The 13,053-nt window shown below is 39.0% G+C and overlaps 1 protein-coding gene across 1 annotated transcript; it reads left to right on the forward strand.

Annotated features, from left to right (window-relative positions):
* Positions 1-7,687: 7,687 nt before the first annotated feature.
* On the forward strand, positions 7,688-12,770 carry mmp20b (matrix metallopeptidase 20b (enamelysin)). The gene is made up of 10 exons (XM_046390362.1): positions 7,688-7,846; positions 8,562-8,800; positions 9,501-9,649; positions 9,984-10,109; positions 10,211-10,369; positions 10,502-10,667; positions 10,971-11,104; positions 11,268-11,424; positions 12,109-12,212; positions 12,534-12,770. Exons 1-10 carry the CDS (start codon positions 7,712-7,714, stop codon positions 12,632-12,634), a joined length of 1,470 nt encoding a protein of 489 aa, XP_046246318.1. The 5' UTR covers positions 7,688-7,711; the 3' UTR covers positions 12,635-12,770.
* The last annotated feature ends 283 nt before the right edge of the window (positions 12,771-13,053 follow it).

Consider the following 13,053-nt stretch of genomic DNA (forward strand, 5'->3'; position numbering starts at 1 on the left):
AAATATAAAACATATGACTGACATGTGCCTTACATTTTGTAGCTATATTTGACATGATGTGCACAGTCTCAAAATGGGTATATTCGATGCAGGCACATGTTTTGTAAGTGTTTTCTCTGGTAACAATTTAAATCAGCTCTTCCTTATTTAGGTATTTTCCTACATTGCCAGTAGTATGTGATTCAGAGTCACCAGGATTACATGGAGCATAAATGACAAATCACATACGTAAGAGACCCCGTGTTTGCAATTATGAGGATCTGTGGTCTGCGAGTGGCTTGATCACAGCATTGAAAGCTGCTGACCCACAGCAAACACAATGAAATATTAAATGCTTATTAATCCCAGTGACTGTGGTGAGCACTGATAGTACCTGCTGAAACATCAACATGACATTAACATTTAACTCAAAGCACTGCTGTGCCACAGTAAAGCCTCACAGAGCTGCCAGCATTGTGTAGACTGGCTACACTGGGAGGGTAAATGTTTCATGAGCAGCATAGAAGGGGAAGGAGAGGGCAACTGCAATGCATGGACTGATTTAATGTTTAGCGACAATGCTTCCCAGAGAAACTGAGATGAATTAGATAAAGTTATTTGCAAAAAAAAAAAGCACTGATTTTAAGGTTAAATCTTTCCAACGTTCAAAACAATATTGGGATGTAAAAGGCATTGAAATCATTGTTCCAGACCAGCTTGGATTCAGAAAACTAAAATAGAAAAACGTAACTGTATCGGCACCTGTAAGTCCCTGCAGTGAAGGCAGGTAAAGACATGCTGCCTATGACTGCTTCCACTGTCTGAGGTGTATAATTACTGGCTCCTGCAACAACAATGGAATTCTTTCTTCTTGTAGTACTTACTCTGCATGGCACATAAATGTCCCACAAGAATTGTACATTTTGAAATGCCTTCGCAAATCAAATCATTCACACAGTGACAATGTTTACTGTGTGATGAAGCACATTTTGAGGGAGTTAAGCATTCAAACAATTCTGTCGGACTTATTGCACTGCACTGACAGCAATTAGGAGATGCCAAACAATGATTTGACTGTGTCACAGCTGCAGTCATTATCAACATTTTTGGTAAATGCCTTGTAATGACAATGTTCATCTGTGAAGGTAGATATCAAGCTGTGCTGTTGTACAAAACAAATCACACTACACTGAAATGTATGGATTACAAACAGCTGGTGTCATTTTAAAGGAGAAACAGTCATGGTGGCAGCATTAGCTATCTTGTGATGATAGCTAATTAAATTTTAATTAATCTTCCACATTTTTCTTTTAAAAAAAACAAATCAAAATATGATCATTCTGTATGTAGTATATTTAAAATTAAGGCTACTAAGCAAACATTAAAGAAAAAAATAACGTACATCTGCATCCTCTTAGTGATGTCACATGTAATTTAGAACAAACACTGAGTCTGAACACTTCAGCATCCTGTGGAGACAAATATTTTTGGAGTAACATCATTGTTTAGACTGTGGTTAACAGATGCTCCTGACTCATGGCAGGGGGAAGTTGTCAGCTAGGGGGATTTTTGGTGTTATTTTAAAATGTCACCCACCGTCACACACACATATGGAAAAGTACACACTATGTTGTGACCCACTGGTTGCATTTAAAGATAGTTGCAGTACGGCGTCCTGAAAACTGGTGTCGTATGACCTACATTATGGTGGCAGGTCTGAGGACTCAAACCTGTGAAGCACACAGATGCCACACTGTATGGAATTTATTTCAGGTTGCTGAACTCAAAAGCTCCACCAGCCAGACTTTTTTTTCTGAATAAGAGATGCTCTTGCTTGACATTTCAGACTGAGCTTGGAAGGCTCAGTTTTACATTATGAACCGACAAACTGAACGCCTATATCTGGAAAGATGTGTTAAAATATCTGGTGTTGAATATCATATGCTGCTAATCTATTTCCAGTAACCAAATAACAATATGAGTTTCTGGGCTGCTCTTCCGTGGCAAGCTGACATCAGAGAAATTATGAAAAATGATGAAATAAAGAGAGTTGCTACTTTAAATATGAAGTTCATCTTCGCTCAACGGGCTCCACATCATCCCAGATGAACTTTTCTCTGACACATCATGGACATTGTTGATGCCACTGTACTTCACCTCAGTCAGACTTTGGTCGCATGACTTTGTTACATGGTGGTTTGTTGCCTTTCTTCTCTTTTGAGAGCCTTGTTGCTCCTTCTCTGGATAGATGAGCACTTAGGTAATATCTGAGCTGAAGCTTTTTACGTTTCGTTGCTATAGTTTTTGTTATTTCAGTGCTTGGGATGTGTGTGATGGGCCAGTGACCTGGCAGGAATGACACTCGTCATGGCAGTGAAATCCACAAAATGATTCAGTGAATGGGTTTAGACAACTGAGCAATTGATTCACACAACAGAAATTAGTGTTTTTCAGAAAAACTGTTTACTACAGTTTATGTTTGAATGCAGAGTAGATGCTAAATCCACTGAGTTATGAATTTTTTTTTTTTTTTGTCGTCACTTTTGGAGATACAAAATGTATATGCTCTACTTTATTGTGACCAATAAACATTTCTCCATAAGCAACATACCTTGACCACTGTGTTTTCATTTTTTTGGTGTAGTGTTTAATGACTGCTCAGCAGTTTTTCTATTTTGTCCTATTTGTGCAAAATCTGACAACATCGTTTGGTTTTGAGCACATGTAAAACTATTTTGAGGTGATGGTATGATTTTGCACTTGTTCATAATATTTTGGCATCGAACATGAAACAGGGCTTCTCAGGGATGACGTGAGGTGTGATGAAATGAACCACTCCCCAGCTGATGATACACTTATTGTAATAAACATTCTCACATGGATCTGGTTTTGTTTACCTTTGAACTTTCCACTGTTTCATCATGTAATTCCTGTAGTGGAAATAGTATTTAGTCTTTACTTTACGCTATTAAAACACTCAACTACAAATTAAAGCCCTGCATTCACAACCTTATTTTAGTAAATATAAGTATCACCATCAAAAGCTACTTTAATCATCAAAAGTAAAACTACTCATTCTGCTGTAATTCTATTTTACTATTACTAGTAGATGTACCAGGGCTAATTTTAAGTACCTTAAATAATGATGGGTAGTTTGATCTACAGCAATGCTTCATATTGTACAAGACCATCATTTGTCTATAGTGTGGCTGTCATGGGAGCCACTATCTCTCATCTCCACAATCTCTAAAGTCGATTTTTCATGAGCTCAGAGAAACAACCATGTTTTGTGATGATGAATTTTTCAAGCTAAACCAAAAAAGATTTTTAAACAGTTTATTTGGCTTAAGAACACATTTTTTTTCTTTTTTTCAGAATTCTAAACACAAAACTTTTTGCTCAAACCACATTCACAAAACCTCTGATTCTTTTTGCAAAGTCATACCATCACCTCAAAATAGTTTTACATGTGCTCAAAACCGAACAATGTTGTCAAATCTTGCACAAATAGGACAAAATAGAAAAACTGCTGAGCAGTCATTAAACACTACACCAAAAAAAAAATGAAAACACAGTGGTCAAGGTATGCATTTTGCATCTCCAAAAGTAAAGACCAAAAAGATTTCACAACTTACTCTGATTTAGCATTTAGTCTGCGTTCAAACAAACTATAGTGTAATATGTAAAAACATCATCCTGAAATTGACAAACACAAATGAAGTGTCCAGCCTACGTTCAAAAGGCACTCTGTAAACTTGTCTCATTCGTATCCTGTTGCGATGGAGGATAAGGTCAGTGGTGGAAAGGCCCACACTACTGATTCCCTCGAAGTCTGTATGGTTCTCAATAATTTGTTGCTGTATTTCCTGTAGTGTAATGGCATTGTTTTGACGGACAATGTCAGCTACAATGGCCTCCTGCTGGGGTGTGAACATGAGTGTCCTCGCACCCCCGTATGGAAGATTTGCAACAAAATATATGTAATGTAATGTTCTTAAATATATACATATATATATACAGTATACAGTAGTACTTTAAACGTTCAGTACAGTAAAGTAGACTGTACCTGTTCTCATGTCTGAATCTCCGGATTATCGTGGACACAGAGAATCGGCTGATGTTTTGCTGGACTCTTTGGCCTGCCTTGGTCATGCCATGCACCAGTACATAGTCTGTGACTATAGCCCTCATTTCATCAGAAATTGGCATTCTTCCTCTTCCTCTCCCTCTTCTTCCTCTTCTTCCTTCTTGTCCTCTTTCTCTACCTCCTCTTACACACACTCATCCTCTGTGTCTCTGATCCATTGCTGTCATGAGCTTGCAGGACCAACCTGCTTGCACTCTGAACTGGCTAATATTGGTTGTCATGTTGTCATGACATGATGAGAAACAAGTGTGATAAATTTTGAATTGTTGTGTTCAATGAATGACACATGTGTTTTATTCGTGTTCATATTTTGCCACTTGTTGTTACCATTGTGCATCACAAGTGCATCACAGTGACAACTGTGTTTTATTGCCTGAGAATGTGTTTAGAGTTTTGCAAAAGGAAGGACTGACATCTGCAAATAGTGTTTTACTGGGTGAAGATAGTTCATGGTTTTGTCAAAAATGATGCTCAATTCAGTGAATGAGTTTAGACAACTGAGCAATTGATTCACACAACAGACATTATTGTTGTAGAAATTCAGAAAAACTGTAATAATAATGATATGAATGTGATCCCCCCCCCCCCCCCCCCCCACACACACACACACACACACACATTTTTATCATATTGTGTTCAGTTCATTTAACTGAAAGGGTTACACTCAGATGATTTATAAAGTGAGCTTCAACACTATTTTCTGCAGGAGTATACTAACTCTGCACTGAAGGGATTTTGCATCACTTCTCTTTGAGTTTGGAAAACCTCGTAACAAACGTGTTCACATTTAACTGTACTGATGTTATGGTTATGCCTTAGTAATGTTGGTTCATTTGTTTGCTAGCATGTTATCTATAGAGCCATGTGGATATATCTTTTCTCCAAAGTATAATTTCACTTTTAAACCGTACAACACAGCTCAAAATACTGAGGAAATACAATTTATGATGGTAACTTGAATATGCTGAAGCATTACACAGAATAATGGCATTAGGGCTAGATGAAATGTGGAACATGTATTGTAATTCTTTTTGAACAAAAGCAAGGCTGCCAAGTGAATGCAATGTAATATAATCACAATGTACATGACCACTAAGCCACAGTACGAACCAGCTACGGCCTTCAGTAAAGAGCGGATTTAGATTACACAGATGCCAGCAGATTCAGAAATTATGTGGTATAGTTCTTCATACATTACCCACTCAAAATGCTGACAGACTACAATTGCTGAGAAACCACAAAGATTGAAACCACAGTGACTCCTGTGGTGTAAGGTCACATACAGCAAATTTTAGAAACTACATGTACTAAAGAGACACCACAGGAGAGCAGCAGAGGCTCAATCAGAAGACTGCTTTAGAGTAGGAGCACCAAGTCATGGCTCTAGTCTCTCTGATGCCCTGCATACCTCTAATCATGCCCCATTGTTACCAACCCTTTGTGCTGTCAAGTGTTAAAATTTAACAGAGGTTAAATTAAATTAAGCTGACTACATTTTAATGACAGATTTGCTCTATAATCAAGAACTTCTTGTTTTATATGTTTATGTTTATATGTTTTCCTGAAATAAACCACAAATGATAAAAGTTGGTATAAAAAATTCACGACTTATTTTGAAACTCATAAACCCAACACATAGAGCAGTGTGTGTATCTGAGTCTGTCTGTCTCTCTGTCTATGTGTGTAATGGTCCACAAATCTTAGGAAGTTATTTTCCTGTAATAAATTGTTGTTGACTAGTCAAAAATCATGGTAACACTTTCCATGAAGATTACATCTGCAGTGCATTATGCATGTGGTCATGGATTCATAATGCTTTATGACTACATTCATAAACACACTGTATTCTGATGCATGATAACAACAGTCATAAAACACCAAAGGGTTCACTGAATTACGTTATGGCTACCTCTACTCCCCTATGCACACCTCAACAGTCAGCTGCATCACGGGCTCACAGTTCATGCAGTATCATATGTTATCACTGCATGTGTTATGTATAATGCAGTTTCATGCATTGAAAAAAATCTATGTTTCTGCATTGGTCATTATTATCATACTGTTTGGACTATTAAAGCGTATAGCTTTTGAATGCTTATTAGTACAGATAAAAAAGACAAATCATGCTCCTCTCAGCTACTTGCTCTCATATTTAGCGTCTCTGGCACCTTGCCAGTATAAAAGTGTATGATTGGGCCAAAACACATGAAATGTTTCAGTTTAATTACCTCAGTGGTCTCTCCCAGCTTGTAACCTCATAGAGCCAGACTACACTCTCAGTTATCACTCTTGCTTAAAATGACTTCATTACCTCGTCTGTCCTCAGACCATAAAACCAAAGCGGCACAAATTCTGCAAGTTGTTCTGCAAAAGAGCACGGAGTCCTCTGGAAATCTTAACCCATATTGCCCCGCAGAGGAATGCCACTGGTCACCATAAAGCCCTACAGAGACCAATCAACCGTAATTGTAGCCTGAATTTACCTCGGCACCACCCTTGCCAGTCTAGGCGGCCAGCCAGTCCGCCTAGACTGGCCATTTTCTTTTTCGAAGGCCTTAAATCCACCCCTGCAATTTCACCTCCCTTTCAGCAAACTCTCTCATTGAAAGGTCTTACATGCGTTTGCTGCTAAAACGGGACAAGAATGGGCTTTGATGGTATTATTTTGGGAGCCCTTGCAGAATGCGTGGGACTGCAGTGCCACCCAGCTCATTGTGTGCGTCAGTTCCTTCACAGGAGCTCTGCTGAGGAAATCATTTAGTCAACAGTAATATTCCCACCTACATGTTTATGCTGAACCTATTCATAGTTACAGCAAGCACCAAATATTGCAGAAATGATCCTTTTCTACGCTGTATGTTGCCTCATGTTGCAGTTTCTCCACCTGTTTGGAATTCACTTGTCTGTGAATCAGCACACTCCACAGTGTAATATTTGTGTCCTTGCCTTATTTCACTTTAATCATTACTGAAACAGCTGCTTTGTGTTCAGTTTGAATAAGATGTTGAAACTGAAACCATGTACTAAATCAATTTAAATTGTCATGGGAGCAAACACGTCCACAGATACATCCATCCATCCATTTCTATACCGCTTATTCATCAGGGTCTCAGGGGGCTGGAGCCTATCCCAGCTAACTATGGACGAGAGGCGGGGTACACCCTGGACTGGTCCCACACTGGTCTCACACACTCACACCTAGGGGCAATGTAGAGTAGCTTGTCAAGGGAAAGCCTTGCATGTACCCGGAGAAAACCCACACAGGCACAGGGCGAACATGCAAACTCCACACAGAAGAAACCTGGAACCCTCTTGCTGTGAGCTGACAGTACTAACCACTGCACCACCGTGCCGCCCAGCAAACAGGTCACGTGACAAAAAATGTTCAAATGTCACTTCTCTCTTTTTTTTCTTTTTGCTGTCCTTGACTCTGTACAAACCCCTCCCTAATTCCATACTACTGTCTGAGGCTTCCCTTGGCTTTGCTCTTGGTATGAGTCACAATAACCATTTAAAAGGCTTTCTCATTAACCAGAACTTCCCCAAACTAGGCCACTACAATTCATGTAGTGTTAAGTCTGTGAAATGCATGTCATGCTGCTCTCTTACTGTGCCTTGGTCTTGCTTATGCTCGGTCCATGTTTTATGGCGCCCACATTTATGCCGGAGGGAGAGAGCTCTCCTTCCACAGAACCACAGGCTGACTTGATACTGGCCACTGTAAGTGCATAATTGCATGAGCTGCATTACAAATGTTTTAGATTGGACTGCATGTGAGTTTACCTCTTGTACAATGCCAAAAACGTGCCAATTTCAAAGTGTGTTTATTGAGGGTTATGGCAAGGATCCGTTTTCGTCTGCATGTGGGAATTAGTGTTTATGATTTTATTTCTTGAGGGTTATGGCAAGGATCCGTTTTCGTCTGCATGTGGGAATTAGTGTTTATGATTTTATTTCTTTTGTTTTTGTGTGGGTGGGGGTGAAGGTAAGTAACTGCTCTGCCTTCGGAGTCCTTGTCGCTGTTATGTACTTTTTCAGCACCCATATGTTTCTCTTTCCCTTTCAAAATGTATTTTTGTTTTTCTTGGAGAAAATTTCTTGGAAAATCTTAATGCAATCTAGTATTGTGAAGGATGTTGGTTGTAATTAGAAAAGATGTGATTGTCAGTAAATGCTCTAAATCTGATCACAAAGGCTGTAGATTATTATGTTTATGTAGATGCTGAATACACATAATGTGCATTTTAATGGATGCTTGAAAGTAGGATGATAATGTATAACCCTCTGTAATGCATGCTGCAAAAAAGGAATGCGTCCACAAGGAGAATGCAACTTTCTAGTTTGTCAGTAACTGCGCTGTAAAGGATAGGTTAATTTACATTGCTCTTCACTGCAGCAAGATAGATCTGATTTTAGATCTCAAATCTACTCATAGGAATACCTTCAGCAGTACTACAACCTGCAAAAAGAGCCTATGGGGCGCATGAAGCGAAGCTCGCCCTCCTTTACCTCCAAGGTAAAAGACATGCAGATTTTCTTTGGGCTTAATGCAACAGGTGCACTGGACTCAGACACCCTGGTGGTGATGAGTAGCCCTCGATGTGGCGTTCCAGATGTGGAGGAGTACAGCCACATCCAGGGGACACGATGGAACAAGAATGTCATCACTTACAGGTATTTACTGCTTTTGAAGTGGAGTGGAGAGTCTGTATGTAAAGAAAGGCATGTCTGACTGAGACTGAACTTGCAAAAAATAGAGCAGTCTGGTCGTCCCTAAAATACAAACCCCGACAATATATGGAGAACATTTGCGGTAGAAGCCAATAAAAACTTTGATAGAAATAGCAAACAGCAACTGTCACAAATCATTACGGGTAACAGATTTTTGGGTTTGGGACTCCCGCGTCTGAGAGTTATTGTGGGTTTGTTATAGTGCCAAGTTCACCATACTTGCTTGAAGTTATGTAACTGAAACATCATCATGGTGTTCTTTGTGAGTTCAGCTTGAAATACATTTTCCCTTGAGAAAAGGCAAAAACTCAAAGCTCATGTCTTTGTACTTCTAAATGATTCACTCTCATTCAGTAAACTGAACTGGTGAGCTACTATGTAAAAGTGAATTTTATCTTCTTTTTGTCATTTCATCTCTACATTTATAAAATATGGATGTGTTTTTTTGCCTGCTGGTTTAGATGCAGAACACGTGTAAAATTCAAGAGAAAGTTAGAAAGACGACTAGTGTCATGTGTGGACTTTGGGTAGCTACTATTCTTCACACAGCATCACAAGTTCTTGTGGCATCACACTGATGAGATTTATGGGCTGCTGAGTCTTGTTCTTCATGGTAATCAACATGTGCTCACTGCTTTTGCAGCATTGGCAAGTACACCAGAGATTTGCCTCGCAACACTGTGGACTCCCTTGTTGAGTCAGCTTTCAGCGTTTGGGCCAGAGCCAGCGGTCTGACGTTTGTCAGGTCACACACCCACAGCGCTGACATCATGGTGGAGTTTGTGTCCAGTGGTGGGTTCATCTTTCATGTTTCATGTTTCATGCAAGACAGGGATGGATGATACTTGGAAGTTAACAGCTTGAATCATGCTCACAGAATGAAAAATACACTCTTCAGTTATTTATTTTGTGTATTAGGTAAAGCACAATTCCATGATACACACATGGGGAGCGTCAGTAGTAATCTAACTGCTAACCAAGGCAAACGTCATCATACCCTGTCTACTGAACTCTCCAGACACATTTAGTTAAACTTTACAGAGGCCTGCAATTTGCTTTTGGCACGAAAGAAAATGGTTTTCTTTGTGGTTTATATTTCATGTTTGGCCTGGATTATGTTATGAAGAACATGGAGACTTATATCCATTTGACGGGCCCAGAGGAACACTGGCTCATGCTTTCGGTCCAGGGTTGGGTGTTGGAGGAGACACACACTTTGATGATGATGAGCACTGGACAGCAGGACAAACAGGTGCTGAAATTAATTTCACTGGCGCCTCACAGTGATCCAGAAAGAATTCAGTAGATATGATGATAACATTTATTTGGATGCATTTTCTTTGTCTATTGCAGGTTTTAATCTGTTTGTTGTAGCTGCACATGAATTCGGCCATGCTTTGGGTTTGAAACACTCCAGAGACCCAGAGTCACTGATGTACCCAAACTACAAATCCTCCCATCCAGCCAACATACTATCCAGAGAAGATGTAGCAAATATTAACGCACTTTACAGTAAATTTCTATCCTTTTAAAATCATGAACTGAATGCACCTTAAGTACTGTAATGACAGTAATGATATAATTGCATGCTGGACTTTTATTTAAATGGAACCTGATTCTTATGTGTGTGCTGATGTGTGTTAGGTCCAGTCAGAGTTCGTCCAAATTACATTTCGAGATTGGGCTCTCAGTACAACCCCTGGGCATCAGGATCGTTGTTCCCTCGGTTCATGCAGAATAAATGTGATCCAGACCTGACCTTTGATGCAGTGTCCACTCTTGGGGATGCCACTTTCTTTTTCAGAGACAGGTATGAGGATTTTTATTCAATCAAAGGCTTTTTTTCAATCACATCTATGTATTTTTAACTGATTCATTTTCATGTGTTAGATTGATTTTGGGATTTGATGGTTAACTGTGTAAAAGTGTTAACCATTCAGTACAAACTGAATCTTATCTTCTTTTTGTCACATTTATTGTATTTGGATATGTCATTTTTTAATCACATCTGAATTTCATAATAGTCTCATTTGCATGTACAGATCTTGTTGCACCCTACAATGATCCTGTGATCAATGGTTTGACCTAACTAGCAACGCTTTTCCCTTGAAAGATACCTCTGGATCAAACATAATGAGCAATATGATATCAAGGAAGGTCCCATCACCAACTTTATGCCCAAGATTGAAACCAGCATCGATGCTGCTTTCTGGGTGCCTCGTAGATCCACTGCTTATCTCATTCACGGTAACTATCTTTAATAATTCAGTGTCGCAAGTAAACTGCAAAACAGATTTCCCAGATGTCACCATGAACCAACCTTCAAACAATTTTATTTTTCATTCTAAAAAAAAAAAAAAAAAAGCAGAAAAGGTCCACTGATTTCCCTCCCCCCCATACATCTTGACAGAATCCATGTTCTGGACAGTGAAAGGCTCTCTTGTCAAGGGAAAGCCACGAGCACTCAGCCACTTTGGGTTTCCAACCTGGGTCCAGGACGTCGATGCAGCAGTGCACATAGTGAAAACAGGACGCACCCTTTTCTTTATGCATGATATTTACTGGAGGTAAGTCAATGTGAACCCAATCAGTCAATCAAACATGATCCTCACTGTTATTATCTATTTATTTCTATTTATTTATTTCTATTTCTGTTATCTAGTCCTTTATAGACTCAAACTGGATCACACTCTCTAGAATGACTAGTCCAGCTTTTCTTTGCATACACTCACCTACAGACCATTTTGCTGATTTCGATCGTTTCATTTTCTTTCTTTTTTTTTCACAGTCTAGCTGTACATTAACATGAATACTCATGTTTGGCACTGCAGATTTTTTTTCTTTATGACGACAGGAAATTGGAATTCATTATCCCTTAACAAAAGCGACACACACAGATTTCTGTGTGTACTTCATATTAAATTAAATAAGATTGTACAAAACTGTTTTCATATTAAGTGAACCTCCTTCATGGTATTTTGTCGTGTTAAATGAAAGCGTAGTGGCTTAACAAATCACAAAGCACTGGTAAAAAGTGACTCTGGCCGAAAGATTTAGTTTTTTTATTTGGACCTCACACAGAGAACAAAGGGCCCTTCTTGGACTCTGAGGTTTGATGATGTGACAATACTAGTAGCAACAATGAGTAAATGTTTTGTCTCAGCTTTGAAAAAAGGAAAGAAAAAAAGAGTAACAGATAATCATGAGTCATGACTTCTGACAAACTGCTGTTTACGTCCTGTCTTTTCCAGTTATAATGAAAACCGAAGGGTTATGGATTTCGGTTACCCAAAGTACATCAGCGAGGACTTTCCTGGCGTCAACACAACAATAAATGCAGCTGTTTATAAAGAGGGTGAGCCAGTGTAATTATTATACCCACAGCAATTTCAGTTAAGTTTTCTGTTCACTGAAATCTCACTCAAATCTAAACGCAAAAAACATAACATAAACAGTATGTGATTTAAACTATTTAATTTACCCACTTTACCACTTTTATGCGATACATAGTCATCTCAACTGTGATCAAAAGTGGATATTTAAGTTAAGAGACATGCTCATCATGATCATCATGATCATCATCATCATCATCTGATAGCACAAACATTCCAGACAACACAAAATGACAAAGGCTGAATGTGTGAATCACTCTGTTTGCTGATTTTTCTCATCTCAGGTTTCATCTACTTCTTTGTCGGACCACAAGTCTACAAATACGACTACACCCAGAAACATGTTGTCGGAGTTGAGAAAGCAAATTCTTGGCTTGGATGCTGAAATACTGTAAATCCATGAACATGCAACAAGGAAATTACCTGAAAACCACGACAGGAAAAAAAAACCCCACTGTTTATCTCTACTTTTGAGTGAAGTGTTATTTATCAGTTGTCATATTTTGTCAAAATAAAGAAACTTAAACCCAGTAAGATGTGTGTTTTTATATGTACCCCACAGTAAACTGCTCCTTGCATTTGCTGATCAGCTTGATGAGTATAAAGTAGCTTGCAAATGGCTGCAGGTTGTGACTTGACAGAATTTACAAACAAACAACACCTTTGGCTTCTGGTCTATATACTGCAAAACGCTCAACACACACATATTTCACCATTACAGACAGAGAGCCCAGACATAGTCTGTAGACATTTCATTGGGAGGTTTTAACCACAAAACCTCCAGAAAAATGGGGCAGGTAGACC

The sequence above is a fragment of the Scatophagus argus genome, chromosome 5, assembly GCF_020382885.2.
Source record: "Scatophagus argus isolate fScaArg1 chromosome 5, fScaArg1.pri, whole genome shotgun sequence".
NCBI lineage: Eukaryota > Metazoa > Chordata > Actinopteri > Scatophagidae > Scatophagus > Scatophagus argus.

What these genes read in the sequence shown, in the direction of transcription:
- mmp20b (XM_046390362.1), top strand. Translation starts at nt 7,712, where the DNA reads ATGCATGTCATGCTGCTCTCTTACTGTGCCTTGGTCTTGCTTATGCTC. An exon ending in CTGGACAGCAGGACAAACAG is followed by an intron (nt 10,110 to 10,210) that starts GTGCTGAAATTA and finishes TGTCTATTGCAG; the next exon opens with GTTTTAATCTGTTTGTTGTA. An exon ending in ACTTTCTTTTTCAGAGACAG is followed by an intron (nt 10,668 to 10,970) that starts GTATGAGGATTT and finishes TTCCCTTGAAAG; the next exon opens with ATACCTCTGGATCAAACATA.